The 20,207-nt window shown below is 38.7% G+C and overlaps 2 protein-coding genes across 4 annotated transcripts in view; both read right to left on the bottom strand.

Moving 5' to 3' along the window:
• Positions 1-811: 811 nt before the first annotated feature.
• Positions 812-11,769, bottom strand: LOC113056103 (ras-related protein Rab-18-B-like). The gene is made up of 7 exons (XM_026222599.1): positions 11,570-11,769; positions 11,267-11,322; positions 9,331-9,392; positions 8,911-8,983; positions 8,564-8,682; positions 3,665-3,731; positions 812-2,635 (listed from the first exon to the last, which is right to left on the bottom strand). The coding sequence occupies exons 1-7, from the start codon at positions 11,635-11,637 to the stop codon at positions 2,463-2,465; spliced, it is 618 nt and encodes a 205-aa protein (XP_026078384.1). The 5' UTR covers positions 11,638-11,769; the 3' UTR covers positions 812-2,462.
• A 1,811-nt stretch (positions 11,770-13,580) lies between these two features.
• The window catches only part of LOC113056101 (actin filament-associated protein 1-like), a 45,115-nt gene continuing 38,488 nt past the window's right edge, over positions 13,581-20,207 (bottom strand). For 2 of the 3 annotated variants that reach the window (XM_026222597.1, XM_026222596.1), the window contains exons 9-18: positions 19,774-19,923; positions 18,529-18,740; positions 18,179-18,324; positions 17,830-17,947; positions 17,492-17,728; positions 16,901-17,021; positions 16,265-16,429; positions 15,937-16,127; positions 15,651-15,815; positions 13,581-15,278 (exon numbers count right to left, since the gene is read on the bottom strand). In XM_026222597.1, the coding sequence (XP_026078382.1) occupies positions 15,252-15,278; positions 15,651-15,815; positions 15,937-16,127; positions 16,265-16,429; positions 16,901-17,021; positions 17,492-17,728; positions 17,830-17,947; positions 18,179-18,324; positions 18,529-18,740; positions 19,774-19,923 (1,532 nt within the window). In that variant the 3' untranslated portion in view covers positions 13,581-15,251. The remainder of the gene's footprint in view (positions 15,279-15,650; positions 15,816-15,936; positions 16,128-16,264; positions 16,430-16,900; positions 17,022-17,491; positions 17,729-17,829; positions 17,948-18,178; positions 18,325-18,528; positions 18,741-19,773; positions 19,924-20,207) is intronic. The other variant, XM_026222598.1, reaches the window with a different exon arrangement.

Below are 20,207 nucleotides of genomic sequence, written 5' to 3'. Positions count from 1 at the left end.
TGGCTGAACAGAAAGGAATACAGCATTAAAAACTCAATCCAAGGGCCTAAGAAAGCTGATTTATATCCTTAACCTGAAAAGACCAGAATGGCTGGTCACCCACACATGTTGAATTTTGGACAGTGATCCCCAGCATACTGGTCCAAACCAGGCTTTTAACCACACCCTAACCAGCGGAGTAATCAGGCCTCAGTATTATATCATACAATTATAATATTGTGCTTGGAATATCCCTTCTTGATCCAAGAGAAAGGTGAAACTGGCAGGTGGAAGCATTTAGAGAAGACTTTGGGGGAAATATAATGTACTGAATTACAGGACTAACCAGTCATATAAGAACAATACAGTAGAGACACCACAAATCGTGGACACACACTTTCTTCAAAACAGATTGTACTTTATCCAAGATCTTTTGGCTAGGCCTTCATTTGTCTACTTGGAATTACGCACCTCCTGGTCAAACGGCTCTGAAGACATATCTACAGTGAGAAACCTGCAACCACTATAGTTACCGGACTTGACTCTCAGTCCAGATGCAATCATTTGGAATCACCCACATTGGACGGGTGCAGAAACCATATGAAGATGCCGTCTGAACGCAAACACTTCAGTAACTACAGTGTTCACGCAGAAATGTAACGGGAAACGGTGAAATCACAGAGGCCTGGAGATACATTCCTGTGGTGGGTCATATTTGACAAAAACTCACTGCTGGAAAAAGCAGGAGAGAATGTGTGAGAGAGAGAAAAAGGTATTCAAAGTCAAAATATTGTCATTTCAAGTGTAGCATTATAGTGCAGAGACTCAAATATCAACATTACAATGTATTTATGACCATTATCATCAGCAAATATTTACATAGAGTAATTACTGTGCAATAACAGTGTGCAATATTGCACAAAAACAAATAGCAATAACCTGCATGCAAATATCAATAAAATAGAGAATTAGGATTATTTAGGGATTACAAACCAAAATTAGTTAGAGTCCTCAGATCAATAGTGATTAACTACCTCATATGGGATGATTTTGATATGTAGTGAATAGACAAAGCATATACCATTACATATATAATTGCCATAAAAAGCACAGAAGATTTCACTGCATGCTACTGGAAACTACATAACAAATTTATAATTGCTCAATAATTCACATTTTCAAAACAGGTGAAAAGGAACACATAAATGCTCAAAATAAGTCAATTGGCTGTGGGTGTGCATATAGCCCAGCGTTTCCTTCCGCATGTGCCACACACTTTCTGAAACTGCTGTATCTGAGGTTTTTACCACACAGTTATTAAGCAATGAGAATCATCCCTTGGATGATTCTCTAAATCAAACATAACAGTATAAATAGTCCAGATTAAACCAGAAGAATGGAAATATTCATTTGGCATTGCTGTTTAGTGTCATAGATTTATTTTTTATTACTATTTCTACTTTTTTTCTTTTGTTCCATTTCTCTGTGTGTGAAAACCAGCCATCTATAGTCTATAAGTTTTTTTTTTAAAAACATCCTTTCTCTAAGATAGACAGTCATATCAAGACAGTAAGTTTTACTGTGTCCATGAGTCTGCAGGTGAAAATTTCCCACCCAAAACCAAGAGATTAAGCTTTTCTTGTTAATCTATTCCTTGTTATTCCGTTTTTTTTTTTTTTTTACCTTCTTTTATATTTATAACAGAGACGCATTGTGCCAATCTGTTTGATTTATAAACCTTTCAAAACCATGTTTTTATGTGGGCGGCCCATGTCAATAAATATAGTAAAACAGATCCAACATCTTGATAAGTCTATTATTCTGTAGAGAGGGACAGAGCTGAATTGAAGACAGATACATGTAGTGAGAGAGAGGAAAGAGAGTTAACAAGTGACTGACGGTAGGAAAAAGTGGGATCCAAAGATGGACAGATAAAGAAAGAACGGAGTTCCGCACGTTGCAGACATCAAGCGAGGGCATGCTGATGGAAATCTGTGTTCTACTGAGGTCTCATTCCAGCAGTTTGAAAGGTCGAGTTAGACTGATGAATGTTTACCTCTCCCTAAATAAGAAACACAGGCACTGGGACAAAACAAAATAAAACACTAAGAGAAATATACAAACTGAGAAGCGAACTTATCTGAGGTATAATGGAGCAATTCAGCTTTTTTATCCACCTACCAAACATAAATGCTTGACTTCAATAGAGCTCTTTAAATGTATTTCATTAAAAAAAAATGTGAATTTTTAGAATGTGAAATTCTAAAAATTTCTAAAAAGTTCCCCAACCTAAGCCTTATCTCTTTTTCAGCAATCATCCTAATATTGTATGTACTGGACCAGTTAAATGATTAATGATTTAGGCATGAGTGTTCTTGAATTTTGCTTGTGTGCTTGCACAGATACATAGGCCAAAAAAGTATACATATCCTGCATACATTAGCACTAACTAATCTAACCTGAACTGTGTAAAAAAAATTGTGTTAGAGAAGTGAGCAATACGCCCCACAGCCTCCTTGACCAGTCTCAGGGAGTTCAGACAGGGCAACTCCTCTTGTTTTGTGCACGCTCTCCCACAAGCCTGGAGTTTGCAGGATTTTCTCCACCAGCTCCTCAAATGCACACTGAACACCATCCCTTGTCTTGGCACTGGCCTCTGCATGAAAGAGAGAGAGAGACAAGTGTACACACACTACACACAAAGGAGGTCTGTAACACCTGGAGAAATCCATGGCATGACCAATCACTAGGGAGCTACAGCAATATATATGTGTGTGTGTGTGTGTGTGTGTGTGTATATATTTGAAAAAAATAAGTTCTCAAAACATTTCTTATTACTATCAATGTTGAAAACAGTTGTGCTGCTTACATTTTTTTTTCATTTTTGAAAGATATACTTTTTCTTTCAAGATTCTATGCTGAAAAGAATGTTCAAAAGAAAAGCATTTATAAAATATATATATATATATATATGTTTTAAAAAAATTTAAGCCTTTATCAATTTAATGCATCCTTGCTGAATAATTTCTCTCAAAAAAAAAAAAAAAAAAAAAAAAAAAAAGAACAAAGAAATGCTAGACTGGTGTGCTGCAAACACACAAGAAACTCTTGACCTTTAATATTAAAAGTTTGGAGAGAGTAGAAGCGATTAGGAAACATTAAGCACATTGGCCTCAAGCACACCGGCCGCAGCCATGGTGTCCATCTGCAGATTTCATTTGGTCTGAGGGCTTCATGGCTAATTCAGACCGATTGCTGCTTACATATCCACTCATGAGGCATGTCACATGACTTATAAACCAAACCCACGGTGGAGAAGAATGCGGCACGTCACCCACAAATACATATACAGAACTGTTGCGATTACACAAGCTCAAATAAATGAATGCTCAACCTTTACAAATAATCCATCTCTCAATTAAATAACATAATCTTTGTTTTTAGCAAATGGGCCCAAGTGTTTAAAAATAGTAGCCTGTGAGTATTAATGCAGTTGAATAAACTAGCTTACGTCAAAAAGTCAGATTTTTCCATGTGTGAAGATGATGAATCTTGAAACAAAATATTAGAAATGAAACCAAAGTGAAAGGTCACTGTATTCCTATTTTAAACTACTGTATTAGTGAATGAGGAGGGCTCAAGTAATTCATCAAAGGATGAAGGGAACATCTTAGTGACAACTCACCTATGAAAAGCATGGAATGTTTTCTAGCGAACTTCAGACCCTCTTCTCGCTCAAGCACACGGTCTTCCTACGCAAACAGAGAAAAAAAAGCTCTGAATTAGACATCGTTTTTCAATAGTTACAAATACAGAACAATTTTTCCATGTCCACGTCAGCATTATGTATTTAACAATCTAGAACAGCTACTATTTTTTATAGATACATATGGAGAGATAAGGCTGAAAAAGCAAACAGAGAGCAGATCTGTCTTTATCAGGCTTTGGAAACTGGGTCCAGGCAGGTGTTTTAAAAGCCAAGGCAAAATATATGACAATGAGTGCAAAGACTCGGCTGGACTTATGCAGCTTTAAACAAAACAAAAAAACAATACTCCACCCCAAAATGAAAATGTTGTCACTTCCCCGTATGTCATTCCAAACCCGTAAAAGCTTCATTCTTCCTCGGAACACAATTTAAGATATTTTAGATAAAAACTGGGACCCCTCTGACTGCCCCATTGACTGCCAAGTAAATAACAGTGTCAAGGTCCATAAAAGGTATGAAAGCCATCAGACATGCAATCTGGGTAATATGAAACTTTTTATGTGAAAAAATAAAAAATAAAATCGACTTTGTTCAACTTTTCCTTTGTCAACAGTCTCCTCTGTGTCTCTTCTGTTTCAGTCGTGCCACAAGGAGGTGTATTTAGTTTAATTTGAAAGAAAACAGCGCATCCTTGTGGCGCAGCTGACACAGAAGAGCATACGCAGCAGACACAGGGGAGACTGTTTACAAAGGAATTGTTGAACAAAGTCTTTATTTTTGTTTTCTTCACTTAAAAACTTATTCTCGTCACTTCATAATCTTACGGTTGAATCACTGAGGGTAGATGGACTATTCTGACAATGTCTTTTATACTTTTCTGGACCTTGACAGTGTAACTTACTTTGCAGTCTATGGGACAGTCACAAGTAGGGCTGTGCCATATGGTGAAAATATCTAATTGCGATTTTTTTGACAGATATTGCGATTTGAAGTCAAGCTTCAGCTCAATAATGTCAATAATGTGCAGCACAGTATCATTACCCTGCTGAAAAATAAAATAAACACAGAAATTCTTATAGTTTTCATTAAACATTACAAAATTCCTTTTTGTTTTTAGCAGTATTGTTCTTTTGGTTGCCACCTGCCAGATTACATTCCACCAATAGAATCCATCAAATAGACACCATTATAGTTTACATTAAAACCAATACAACTCCCATTATAACTCTGAAATCAATTCAATTTTCAATTGTGGTTTGGGAGGGGTTCTATATACTTCTATATACTATTTTTTCAGCAGACAAGATTATAATGGCATAACTACTTTTACAGAATTAACTAATTACTGAATTTCACTGGAAAGATTGGTTTATTTTAATAAATAAAGAACTGTTTTTCTTTAATAATTGACTAAAGTATTACATATGTTACACTGTATTTAGGATTTTAAGAACAAGTGAAAAATATGCTCAATGTTTTATTTCATCCAAGTGAAATTAGCAAGCAGTTAGACTGAATTTACAATCGTTTTAAACACAGAACCAGACGTGGGCTGACGAAGGTTGCACACGTGCATCGAGCCTCATCTATACTGCCAGATGCGCTCCTGGAAATCTGCGGTGCAGTGCATGCGCGAATATAACCGAGTGTTACGAAACAGTCTGCATGAGTGCGACAAGTGTGAACGGCTCGTCCGTGACAACCTTACCAACGTCACCAGCCAGCATGAGCCCAGGATACCAACGCCTGAAAGATATGCAGGTGAGCCAGAGCTGTGTCAAGCTTTCCTGACTAGATGCTCTTTTTTTTTTTCACTTCAACCTGTTACATTTTCCACTGAGAGATCAAGAGTGGCATTGGTTTTAAACCTTCTGTCGGGGCGTGCATCTCGTTGGGGGAGGGCGGTGTGGGAGAATAATGATCCTTGCTGTTCCTTGTTCCAGGCACTCCAGGATGAGATGAGACAGGTGTTTGACCGCACGGTGGCAGGCCGCAAACTCTCTGATCTCCACAAAAGGAAAGCATTCCGTTTCTGACTACATGATACAATTACCTTGGCTGCTGGATGCCACTGGAATGAGGAGGAGCAGTGGGACAGATTCCTGCATGTGCTAGCTGATTGTGTCCAACGTGAAATGTATACGTTGGATCTTCCCAAGAACTTAAACGGACTGATGGAGCTAGCTTTACGGGTTGACTCAAGGTTGGAACAGCGCTCCCAGGTGGAACAGCGCTCCCGGGGCAGAGGGCAACTCGAGCAATTGGGCTTCCTCGCTGAGGACATGGTCAGCCCACCCAGCGATCCCGAGCCCATGCAGTTGGGTAGAGCTCGGCTTTCCCGGGAGGAGAGAGAGCGTCGACGAACTGAGGGACTGTGTCTTTACTGCGGCGTGGCGGGGCATTTCCTCAATCGCTGTCCACTAAAAGATCAAGCCTGGCAGTAGGGAGGAGGCTCCTGTCGGGTGGAGCATAATTGGGGAAATCCTTATCCGCAACTCTCCTTCTGGGACGATTGCCATGGGCAACCGGCTCTTACAATTGCCAGGCCCTATGGGATTCCGGAGCGGAGGTAAACTTCATGGATTTTTCTTTGGCCAGTCACCTCCGCATCCCCGTCACTTCACTCCACTAACCCATTGCAGTTCACACTCTCAATGGTCAGACATTACCCACCATCACGCACACAATGGATCCCATCACATTGATGGTAGCGGGTAACCACACTGAGACACCAGAATTTTTCATCACTGACATTCCCCTCAGCACCATCGTTCTTGGGCACCCCTGGTTGATCAAGCACAACCCCAGGGTTGACTGGGCACAGGGCCCGTTTCCACCTGGAGTAATCAGTGCCATGCCTCTTGTCTGCTCATTAGCCTGTGTCTAGTTCTGTTTTTCAGGAGGACACTGTTGATTTGTCTAACGTGCCCAAGGAATACCTCGACCTGAAGGAAGTGTTCAGTAAGTCCCGGGCTGCTTCTCTTCCTCCCCATCGACCCTATGACTGTTCTATAGACCTAATGCCAGGTACATCTCCACCTAAGGGCAAGTTATATTCACTTTCTACTCTTAAAAGGTAGGCCATGGAGAATTATATTTCTGATTCGCTGGCTTCCGAGTTCATCCGCCCTTCCTCTTCTCCAGCGGGGACGGAGTTCTTTTTTGTGGGTAAGAAGGATGGATCTCCGTGACATTGCATTGATTACCGAGGGCTGAACAACATCACGGTGAAGAATACCTATCCTTTGCCGTTGATGTCTTCAGCCTTCGAGAGGTTGCAGGGAGCATCAATATTCACAAAACTGGACTTACGTAATGCTTATCAGTTGGTCCACATAAGGAAGGGGGATGAATAGAAGACAGCATTTAATACCCCCAGGGGCCATTTTGAATATTTGGTCATGCCTTTCGGGCTGTCCAACTCTCCTGCTGTCTTCCAAGCATTAGTCAATGAAATGCTGAGAGAAATGGTAGATCAGTTCATTCATGTCTACCGGGATGACATACTGATATTTTCTTCTACTCTCCAGGAACATGTTCAGCACGTCAGACTAGTGCTCCAGAGGTTGCGAGCGAAAGGGCTTTTTGTCAAGGCGGAGAAATGCACTTTTCACGCACAGTCATTTCCATTTTTTTGGGTACATTGTATCATCAGTGGGAGATCGCATCTTTCGTTTACATAGCCTTCAGATGGACGTGGTCTCCGATAGTGGGCCCCAATTTGTATCCAAATTTTGGCAAGAATTTTGTAACTACTGGGGGCTACGGTTAGTCTGTCCTCAGGATTCCATCCCTAGAACAATGGCCATACCGAGCGGGCCAATCAGGATCTTGAGAGAGTGTTGCGATATTTGGTCTCAACCCTTACTCCTGGAGTCAGCAAATTTCTTGGGTTGAGTACGCACATAACTCGTTGCCAGTGTCGGCTACGGGCCTATCTCCGTTTAAGTGTAGTCTAGGTTACCAGCCACCAATTTTACCCAGTCTGGAATCCGAGGTTGCGGTCCCTTCCGCTCACGCCTTTTTCCAGAAGTGTCATCACACATGGAGCAGAGCCCGCGAGACTCTGCTCCAGGTGGGAAGACGCACCAAGACCCAAGTCAATCGCCACCGGTCTAAGCCTCCCATATACGTCGTGGGACAAAAGGTAAGGCTTTCATCCAAGAACATTCCTCTGCGTTCCGTGAGTAATAAACTGGCTCCCTGGTTTATTGGTCCATTCACTGTCACCAAGATCATTAGTCCGGTGACGGTCCACCTCAAACTACCTCCCGTGTACAAGAGGATTCATCCTGCATTCCATGTCTCCAAATTGAAATCTGTCTTTCACTCCCAAATTAATCCGCCTGTCCCAACCCAATAAAAATCAGTTGTTTAACTTGCTATTGGATTCTCTGCCTTTTTCCTGCCACTAGACGTAACAGGGCTATGCTCTGGGCCCGGACCCCTCCCCCAGGACAGCACGCCAAAATATGTCTACTATTCGCTATTGAACTCGTGAATTTGAGCTGACTCCGTATTTTTTTTATTTATTTATTTTTTTTAAATGGTGGACATTTACACAGTTGGCTAGAGCAGAGCTGATTGGGGAGAACAGAGGTGCCCTGACTGGTTAGTAAGACTGTTACTCAAGACTGACATGCATATGCTCTGGAACAGAGTAATATCTCGTCCACATCGCAGGCTTTTTCAATTGGCAAATCGTGACGTCTCAAATCGCGATTTCAATTCGATTAATCACACATCCCTAGTCACAAGCCTTACGGTTTTCATCCCAAATATCTTAAGTTGTGTTCTGAAGACGAACAAAGCTTTTACATGTTTGGAACGACATGAGGGTAAGTGATTAATGACAACATTTTGTGTGTAACTTACCTTATCAATTTTGTTTCCCACCAGCATTTTGACCAGATCATTTCTTGTACAGTATGTATCCAGCTCATTCAACCAGTTATCCAGCTTCGCAAACGTCTCTCGCCTAGTGACGTCATACACTAAAAAGACACAATCCGAGCAGACAATTTAGAAATTACTTTTAGAGGCTTAAATCAGACAACTATAATTCACAACATTTTATGGTTCAGACACCATTCCTGTTTATCATGTATAATTATCAGTGTATTCATCACATTTAACTTGGAATTGTTCTAAAGTGGTACAATGTTTTCATTTTTTTTTAAATAGCTTATTAGTGGAAAACAGTTGTGTTTATGTTTGCCTACCCAGAATGACACCCTGAGCACCTCTGTAGTAACTGGGTGTTAAAGTTCGAAAACGTTCCTGACCTGCTGTGTCCTGTAAACACAAAACAAAATCAAGGCAAACAGTGTTAAATAATAACGTAACAATTAATATTTTGACTTGTAAAGGCATTTTAAAAGAGAAGCCTGCCTCCAGAGAAAAAAAGAAAAGGAAAACACTGCCACCTTGTGTTACATTAGTAAAACACAGTCAACAAGCATTATAAGGACTTATTACATCTGTCCCATTCAGTAGTGTCCAAACTAAGACATGATTGCCCTGAAGACTAAATTATGTGTAAATAAATAACTAACAAAAAGTGGGCAAAAATAGTTAGCCTTCACAAAACATAAATCTGTGTGACTCTAAATCTCGGGATAAAAACGCGGTTGACTTCTCACCCAGATTGCAAGCTTTGCTCGGTTTCCATCCACAGCAAGGGTTTTCACCTTGAAATCTACACCTGAATGGAAATAAATGATGTGTTTAGTACATACAGAACACATATCAACTTTCATCGTTTTACATTTAATCATATAGCAGATTCAGAACATGTAGCAAGTTTTTTTAAAGATAAATAAAAATAATAAGTAGATAGAATAGTTATAGAACAGAGAGTGCTTGTTTTAGAGGATCGAGTGTAGATGGAAAAGATTTTATTAATATTTCACAATATTACTGTGTTTTCTGTATTTTTGATCAAATAAATGCAGGCCTGAAGAGCAGAAGAAACTTCTTTCAAAAACATTAAAAATAGTAAAAACTTTTGGTCTGTACTGTATATGTATATAAAAGTGAAGTGACATTCAGACATTAAACTCAGAATTTGTGCTATGATTTAACCCATCCGAAGTGCACACACACACACAGAGCAGTGAACACACATACACACACACACTGTGAACACACACCCGGAGGAGTGGGCAGCCATTTACACTGCGACGCCCAGGGAGCAGTTGGGGGTTCGATGCCTTGCTCAAGGGCACCCAAGTCATGGTATTGAAGGTGGAGAGAGAGAACTGTACATGCACTCCCCCCACCCACAATTCCTGCCGGCCCGAGACTCGAACTCACAACCCTTAGATTGCAAGTCCGACTCTCTAACCATTAGGCCACGACTTCCCTGTGTGTGTGTGTGTGTGTGTGTGTGTGTGTGTGTGTGTGTGTGTGTGTGTGTGTGTGTGTGTGTGTGTGTGTGTGTGTGTGTGTGTGTGTGTGTGTATATAAAAAAATTCTATAAATATACTGTAACCAAACCCTAATCTTATCAGAAAAGTTTTGTCTGGTTTAACTCACTTCTGGGTACAAATTTATCACCAGAAGATGTTTACAAAATATTTGTCCCCAAAAAAATGGTTAAAACACACAAACAAACACTAGCAAATGTAAACCATCAGGTGGAATACTCAAAAAGATTCACAATCATATATGGAAATACAGTCTAGATGTTTTATGAGGATTACGATAATACCATACATATATAACGAGACAGATTTAATTTTTAATGGCCCCAAATATTTGTCAGGCAACAAGCCCAGAGCGACTAAAGATAGAAAGAGCTGAATTTATAGCTGAAAGGGGAATTGTGGGTTTATTACATAAAGATAAAAAGAAAATAGGATGACTCAACCACCTGTCTCATCATTCAGCAAAGCCACATCACTTACAAACATAAGTGATTTACATTCATAAAAGAAAAATGAAAGTATGAGTAAAGATGACAGGGGAATAAATCTCTCAGCGCTCAGTGAACGAAAGGTCTGGAGGCATGAAGTACTCCTGAATTTCAGCAAAGCACTGACAGATTTACCAGAGGAAGCCAAAGGAGGAGATCTGGACTTGTTTGGTTTGGATTGGGGGGCTTTGAAAAGAAGTCGGCGGTCACATCAACAAACGTCAACCTAAATGCTACAAAGTGATGGCCACAGCTTTGAACAACCAATGGATCTCCACAACATATAATGGTAATAATGACCAGTGAAGGATTCCTTGATCTACAGTGTAAAGACAGTAACCGTTAAACAAGATTTGACGTGGAAAAATATACTTTTCAATATTTTAAATGTAACGTTTAAGTCCAGCAATCAACAAACCAAGTAAAGCTGTATTTCAAGTCAGACCAGCACTAGTAGTGAAGCTTATGTGATGGATGTCAATGAGAGCTGTGATTTGGTTAGGTTTCTGTTTATTACATTAGAAAGACAAACAATTATTATTATTGTTGTTGTTGTTGTTTTACATGTCAGTTATCAGAAACTAAAAACACAATGTGAATGTCTGATTTAGAATGTCGTGTTTAAACCTGCTTTTATGGGTGTCAGACTTTTAAATACTTACCAATTGTTGCACCAATTTCTGGATCAAATGTATCATCTGTAAATCTCAAAAGAAGACTGAGGAAGAGAAGAGGGGAAAGAAAGGCGAATCAGAGACTGAACTTTCCTTCTTACTAGCAAATGATGCACACACATCTGCAAATATATGTTGTATGGGAATTTGAGAACTGAACTGACAAACATTCAAAGGTTTCTTTCTATCTAAAGCGAGGTAAGGTTGTTTTAATATAACTAGCTCGCGCAATGTGTTGTTGTTGTTCCATCAGATGACATCCGGTAAACTTCAAGTAGACGTTAAAGTTACCTGGATTTGCCCACTCCACTTTCTCCGATGATCAGTATTTTCAGAGTGGTCAAAATATCCTCAGTCATATTTTCCGGAAGAAGCCACTATGAGCAATAATACTGTCGATATAAATAAAAATATATCAAATGGAAAAGCAAAACTATTATTTGAGGGCCAAACGTTACTCTCTTCTTCGGTAAAACGTTTAGAAGGTGATAAACATCTGAAAAACACAGTTCTGCCATCTAGCGGTGGGTTTTAATCAATGTTTTTATTAATTAATTAAAAGATCTGGTAACACTTTAGAATAAGGTTCCATTAGTTAATGTTAGTTAACTACTTTCGTTAACATGAACTAAGCAAGAACAATCCTTCTACAGCATTTATTAGTCTTAGTTCATGTTAATTTCAACATTTACTAATGCATTATTTAAATCAAAAGTTGTTCTTGTTAACATTAGTTGAATTGTGAACACTGTGAATTACCATGAACTAACAATGAATAACTGTATTTTCATTAACTAACATTAACGAAGATGAATAAATACAGTAATAAATGTATTATTCATTGTTTGTTCATGTTAATTAATACATTAACTAACATTAACTAATGGAACCTTATTCTAACGTGTTACCAAAGATCTTTATACCAGTCGCACAAATATAAATCCTCCTATGTATTTCTATATAATACATTTTTTAAATCTTTATTAAAATTTTGCATACCATCTACCCTGTTAAATCAATAATTTCAAGGTACTCTGATATTGATGATTTATGTTCTTTTTGTAAAAATGAGAAAGAGGTGTTAACACATTTGTTTTTTGATTGTAAAATTTCCCAAAAGTTTTGGAAGGAATTGGCAGATTTCATATTTTCTCTTGTAAAGGATAAATACTATTTTTCTTTAAAGGATATTATTATGTACTATAAAAATAATGTAAACAAAGATCTTGAATATATTGTTAATTTATTCATATTGCTGGGGAAATTTTATATGCATAAACAAAAATGCTTAAATTCATCCCCAATATTTAAAGTATTTTTAGTTGAATTTGATTGTTTTATATCTTCATTGAAATTGATAAAAAACAAAAAGTCATTAACATTTATAAAATATTATGAAATTTTCTTTAGATCCCCTGTAACTAATTAATGTCATTTTATATTACACTGATTGTCCTATGCTGTGCTCTGTATTATGTATGTTATTTGTTTTGTGTTCAATAAAAAGGGGGGGGGGGGGGGAAACATTTAACGAGATTATAAAACCAACACTTGGTGGATTTTTATCATTATAGGGTGGTTGTGTACACACACTGCCAACACACATTTCAGTTCAAACAACTTGTAAAAGTGCATGTAGCATTATATGACTCCTTTAAAATGGAGAAATATGAATAAAAGGATTGTTTTATGTGCGTACACACGAGGTCGCCAGTGTTCTGTATGAGTCATTCATCTAAAAACCAATGGGATTTATAAACCAGACTGAAAGGTAGAAAAACTACCCTTTTTAAGACCGTTTGGCTGGATTTATGTGAAGCAAAATCTTTACAATAGTAAAATGGCAGAGAGAAACATCACTAAGAGGGTCACTGTGATTTGAATATCATTAAAGTCTTAATCTTAATTAAAGTCAAAATCTAAGAAATGTTGCTAGTTATGGTCTATGGAGGTATTGTAATACACTAATTGGTACACAGTCACACACACACAAGATTTTTTTTAAAGCGGTTTAATTATTTCTATGTACAGTCCTTTTGTTGCCAAGTTGACAACAGTCATCAGGAAAATAAAACAGATCAATAAGGTGCAAAACCAACAATGGTGTCTTTGCTCCCACCCTTAAAGTTAAACTGACATTTAAAGCAAAGATTTTTCACATTCCACATTCCTTTACAAAGTGAGGCTGAAAGTTGACTCAATCTAAAGGTATACTTTTACTTTGTCGAATCAGTAAATCACTTTCAATAAAGAGTAAGCAGCTGTGCAGAAAGAGTGAAGCATCTCATCATCGTAATGTTCTCCTTTACATTTATACTGATACCAGGTTTCATACAGTGCTGACTTGTACAAAATGACTGAAAAAAAAAAAAAAAAAAAAAAAAGCTCTTAAGATTTATGGGCCCAAGCAGAGAAGAAGTATATTTACACAGGACCCTGCATATAACGTAGCTTGAAAATGTGCAGCAAACTTCACCGCACATTAAACAAAGTTATAAATGTGCCTTGAACATTAATATAAAAGTTGGTCTGAATTAAGCACCAAGACTCCATAATCTGGCTGAATGAGGAGTGAACAGTTTAAGCACTGCTTAAAAGCACCATTTATAGTTCATCAGGTTGGACTTTGAGTGATCAAAACAAAGCAGGATTACAGCCTGAACTCTTCTGCCACATATTCTCGTGTTTGACCAAACATTCGCAAACGGATTACTTCCAAGCCCTTAAACCTGCACGTGCACAGCTAGAGACTGCAAACTATAATGAAACTTCACATATGCACGCACTGTTATTTGTGTTTGAATGTAGTATATGTATAACTCTCGGTGTATGATGCATTGCAGTGTACTGGTGTTTCAGCTGTTTCAGTGCAGTGGTTGTAGTGTGTTCGGCAGAGGGGAAGTGTAGCGGTACTTCCAGGCCTAGTATCCAGAGCAGCCAGCCGACAGAGGACCACACCCTGGCCTGAGCTGCCCTGTTCCCCATGGGCTGCTCTTACCATAGCCCAAAGTTTGGCCAGACCACTAGATTGAACAAAAATGGGCCAGACATGCAGGAGGAGGAAGAGGAGGAGGAGGAGGAGCAGAGGCTGGTAAAATACTTTCAAACAAATTACACTTTTTCTGCAAAGAACAAGCTTTGAGCGATCACATTCTGTAATTTACCTTAAGACTTATATCCTGAAGCAGCTTTCTACAATTAGTGTGAAGCCCTAGAAAGGCATTACTAAACATCAACATACAAACACAGGGTGGCTTATATTTATTTAAACATTTACAAATAAATACTTGAAGAATTGGTCTTCCATTAATGGCTTCTTGTTAAAGATAGAAACAGACTTTTATAGACTTGACTGAGACCAGTGACCAGTGAGTTTTGAGCACATTATATTTAGATGGCAAGTTATGGACCATACTCTGTGTTCTGTCATGATAAATTATAAAATCATAATACAACTATCTTTCTTCTAATGGTACACTACCCTTCAAAAGTTTGGGGGTCTCTTACGCTCACCAAGGCAGCATTTATTTGATTAAAAATAGAGAAAAACAGTAATTGTGAAATATTACTACAATGTAAAATAACTGCTTTCGATTTTCTCTAACATTTCATGCATCCTTGCTGAATAAAAGTATCAATAAAAGTATTTAAATTAAAAAAGTACTAACCCCAAAATATTAAACGGTAGTAAATATACATTTGCTATTGTGGAATTACTGTTGGCCTTTATTTGGTGTCTATTTTGAGTTCTTCCTCATTTGTTACTCACTTTATAGTCAGATCATGATCTAAGGACAGTGCTATAGTGAATAATGATAAAACAGCATCAGGCACCAGACTCAGTCAAGTTCTTCCAGAATTAATTCTGGAAAATAGTGTCTATGATTCAGTCAATTCAATTTCAACATCACTCATATATGGACAAAATTCAATAAATAGATTGAATGAAAGTGAAAAGTTGGTGGGAAAGAACTTATGTGACAGACTTCATCTCCCATTCCTAGAAGAAAAAAAGGAGAACAGAATGACAGAATGAGCCCATAGGGGAAAATACATTATATGCAACTGGAAGATCATTCTTTAACATAAGAACCAGAATATCTTACTTGCTATTAATACCTAGTGTGATGTAGAAAATAAGGGTAGCACTTTATTTTACAGTCCTGTTCCTCATGTACATACTATGCACTTATTATAGTAATTACAATAACTATGTACTAACCCTGAACCTACCCCTAAACCTTACCCTACCCCATGTAGTTACCTTGTGTTACCAGAACTTTCTTAGATAAATACACTGTAAGTACACTGTAAGTACATGTTAGTACACATACTGTAAAATAAAGTGCAACCAAAATAAGTGTTTACTGACCTTGGCTTTCTTGAGGACGTGTCCTCGCACAGGTGAGGCTTTCGGTTGTGTCTGACGCCGCAGCAGAGATGCACTGTTGACTGGCAGAGAGCAGGTTTCAGTGTCACTGGTGTCACAGCTGGACATGGGCGAGTTGTCCACCGTTCGCCTCATTAACACTGGAGACTAAGAACAGATGAGACATTTTAATACCTGCTTTTCTATATCACCAAAAACTGAACGTGACACAACCCTACAGTTAGCATTACATCATGTCTATGTTCGAGAAATTGCTCTTTTTCCAGACCTGTGGGCTGGAGCTGCCCGTTTTGGGTTCAATGGTCAGGCCCAGGGTGACGCCTCCATTCAAGGCTTTCTTCAGACTCTCCTTCACCTCTGTCAGCTCCAGTTCCAGATTGACTCGTTCCTCCTCTTTTAGTTTGCATTCATCCTCCACTTTCTTAAGTCTCTCTGTCAAAGATGCCTGAGATCGCTTACCTGTGTGAGAGGTTATAACATCTATAATGCTAAGTATTTATTACCAAAACCTTTCAAAAGAAGTGTACAGATTTTTGTAATCTCGAGCATTCAGATTCAATCGTAATTGAATGCCATAGTCCCACTGATATCCTCACCGGTGTTGTTCTCTATAGCAGTGCGGAGATCCTTCCTGTCTTTTTTCAGCTGGGCCAGGCGGGTTCGAACTTCCTGCTTCCTCTTCATCAGCTCCTCCTCTTTAGCTTGGAGTCTCTTGGCATCTGCCTCCACTCTGTTTTTCCCGTACTTATACTGGTCCACACCTGTGAAGGTTAATGATGCATTATAATCAAAGTAAACCATGATCAGAAAATCGTTCCATTTTTTACTTTTGGATTCGGTCTCTTCATCGCATTAAAGGACTCTGCAGATTAAAAGGCAGACAGAATATACAGTATACCATATCCAAATATTTGCGAGTCAACGTAAATGGCCACTGGATGGTTAGGATGTCTGTGACTGACCGACTGCCTGTCTAAAATGGAATTTGGGGTGATTGAGTTTACAAAGGAGCATGTCAACAGATCAACTGCTGTCTAACAGCACTGCAATTTCCACATACCAGCATTCTCCACAAATCTGTGTGGCTTCTTTTTCCTTGAAAGAAATTAGTGGTGTAATAGCTAGGATAATGGATGCAGACTTAATGTCTGCTTAGTTTAGTTTGAGACTTATTTTAAAACAAATGTTGAGATTATCTAAAAGATGTGCTCTTATATGTTAAGATCTCTTACTAGAGTTGCTGAGTTTCACTGGAAGAGTGCTGCTACATCCATTGGCCTTTTTGGGCTGGTTCTTGTCCAACTTCTGCTTCGCAGTGAACCCATTGGTGATCAGGCCTTTCTTACCCTTCAGCTGATTGGATGAAAGAAACATGTATGAGCTTTTGAACACACACAAAACTGATGTGTGCAACTGATATGTTGGCCACAAACAAAAATCTGATATTTAATAACTTTGCTTTCACTGTTAACACCTGTTACATTTTACAAAGGTTATATCTGCAAACCACATCTACTAAGCCACAAATGTTTCTAGAGGGGACATTTTCTTTTAGTTAAACTATAGCTGTCAGCAACCCTTTTTTAAACCCTGGCCTATAAAATGTAACCCAGAGTGAAGTAAGGCCTCAGTGAATCCATTCAAGGCCATGGCCACCCAGACATTGATATTATATAGATCAAAAGCAGTCATATTTCTTGAACTGGGTGGTCCATAATGCATGCACTATGCTCTGTGTTTATTTCCAATTTATATTTGTGCAGAAAACAGCATTAAGAAATAGATAGTGTTTGTGATATGCTGTGTTAACCTGGGTTAGTCACCTGGTTAGTTTTAGTATTAGAAACTGAGGGAGAGGAGGAAGAGGAAAGAGATTTGGTGGAGAGTGGTGAGTTGTAATGCCCTGTGGAAGATGACTGCGAGTGGATGGATTTGGGAGGGTAGCGCGCTGCTAGTTTGGGGGAGGGCATGTTTTCATAAAGATCTGTATTCTCATAATGAGACTCTTCTTTCCACCGACGGTCCCCTGAAGCTGGGGAGGAGTAGTGCAAATCTCGTAGCTTCCGTATCGCAAGCGTGCAAGCAAAAGAAAAGCCATTAGAAAAGAAAAAGTGGATCGGGGAAGGAGAGGAGATAGGCAGGATCAGAAATGAAGGCTTACTGATCCATTGATGCAGGGCACATCATCATAATGCAGAGCGACCCCTGTGGGACAGGCGTAACCACTGACCGGGTTATCCAGGTATGGGTTTGGAGAAACTGCACGCTTACTGGTGAAACTGTGAACACATACATATATTCATTACTCCATGTACACATCACACACCGAACTTATACTGTAACTGTACAGTGTAACAGTAGTGATGGGAAAGATACTTCAAAACAAATGGTGTGCAATACAATCGGGAAAATTAATTATGCGTTACCGCTGCATGTTGAAAAAAAATAGGTTGTTAAAGAAGCTACATCTCATGCTAATGAAAATATTGTGAGCAGTACTGGGTTCCCACCAAAATGACTGTTTGGCCAGTTGAATGACATTAGCAGTGGTTTCAACGTCAATGTAATCGTAGTGCAGTGCAGCAGGATCTGTTGTGGAGCCCGTTTCGGCCAGCAGGACACCCAGCCACCTTCCCATACTCTCAGAGGAGGAGGCCTGACGGGAAACGAGTGAGGAAAGACGCAATGAATGTGTGTCAGTGGAATATGAGACAAATCTCTGCAAATCCACTCTAAACATGATACAGCAGTGACATCATAGCGAGAGCCAGCCAACCAAATCATCCATCTAATCCCTGCCCTGAGGTCCTGTCTCAGACACATTAATTGCCCCGCAAGAGCCGGGGGACTTGGCACGTACCTCCAGAACAGCCACCTCCTGTCCGTTGCGCAGCAGACGGAAGGCAAAGGGGTGTTTGGAGTCCAGCCCTGGAATGACCTCACACCCCCGCAGCGGCAGAGAGGCCATGTGTGTCTTCAGATCTGCCCGGTCCTTGTGCAGGAACAGCTGGTTGTCTTTGAGCTGGCACCAGCGCTCTCTCCAGCGGTTATTGGACAGCACATTCAGATAGCCTGTTAATGATAGAGTTGGGGGAAGAATTATTCAAAAATGTTGCCAGTAATTTATATTTTCAGTTTATTTTTTTATGTTAAAATTTTGGGGGGAAAAGAAGATTTTTTTTATTTTAATATATTTAAAAATGAAATGTATTCCTGTGATGGAAAAGCAGATTGTTTTTGTTTTTACTCCAGATTTGCTGCTGTGGCACATACATCAGAAGTCATTCTAATATGCTGATTTGCTTCTCAAAAAATATTTCTTATTAATATTACTATTGGTTGAAAACAGCTTAATATTTTTGTGGAAACCGTGATACATATATTTCTAATGGAATAGAAATATATGAATAGAAGTTTCAAAAGAACAGCATTATTTGAAATATAATTTTTTTTTTTACTTTATAGATTTGGTCACTGTACAGGACAATCTAAAATGTATGCCTAATAGTAAATACAGTTATAAATCTGATCAGTTTAATGCATCCTTGCTGATTAAACAGAATTGTATTTGTGCAAAGCACCATTTAAGTGCAGGAAGGGAGCAATGCAAATAACACCGGCTCCTCCTTAGCCAACGGAAATTTTATTTAATTTCGTCCTAGCAGCCAGTAATAATATCAACAACAGATCTACAAACAAGTATTAAGCAAAACACTAACGCGCTGCCGTCCATTTCTTCTGTTAACTAATCACTTCAACTAGAATGCTTCAGTATCACACCTCAATGGCTATCAATCACTAATGTTAGGACTCTCATGTTATGAAAATAGCACAAATCTAGGTGTTGTGTGAATAGAGAGCAAGACAATCCTTTGTTTGGGTAATGTGTTTAATTAAGAGATGGAGAAAGAAAACTTAAGGTGCAAAAAACTAGACAGCAACTAGTTTTGGAAGCATATCTGAGAGGATGAAAAATATATTAAAAATATATTAAAATGAAATCTGTTATTATAAACTGTTAGATTAGAATTTAACGTTTAAAAATCTTACCAACCCCAAACTTTTGAATGCTAGTGTATATCAAAATGGTACTGCAACCGCTCACCACATGTTGGGACATCCTCCTCCGCCGATGAGGTCTGTTCATCTGTAGATGGTTTTTTCTTGCCCAGGCTTATGATTTTAGTGATTTTCTTTCCAGTCACACGTCCAACCGTGCCTTTCTGCTCTGATTTAGAGTTCTTCTTGCCTTTGGCTGCACAAAAAAAAAAGCAAATTAGTGTCACAGTGTGAAATATATGTATGGGATTTTGTGAAGTAATATATTGTACAGAAATGCTAGTTATCTAGAAACCCGCTGGTGTTGCAACTATAACAAGGGATGGGTTTGGAAAATATTTCGTTTGTGGGATGGATTTGGTGGGAAAAAGATGATTTTCTTATTTTATTTTATAAAAAGATTATAAAATAATGAAAATGACAGATCTGTTCACTTTAAAATGTTAGTCATTTAGACCAGAGAGTAAAAGGCTGAACTGA

Source organism: Carassius auratus, chromosome 37 (assembly GCF_003368295.1).
Source record: "Carassius auratus strain Wakin chromosome 37, ASM336829v1, whole genome shotgun sequence".
Classification (NCBI taxonomy): domain Eukaryota; kingdom Metazoa; phylum Chordata; class Actinopteri; order Cypriniformes; family Cyprinidae; genus Carassius; species Carassius auratus.
This window is presented reverse-complemented; position numbering and strand designations above follow the sequence as displayed.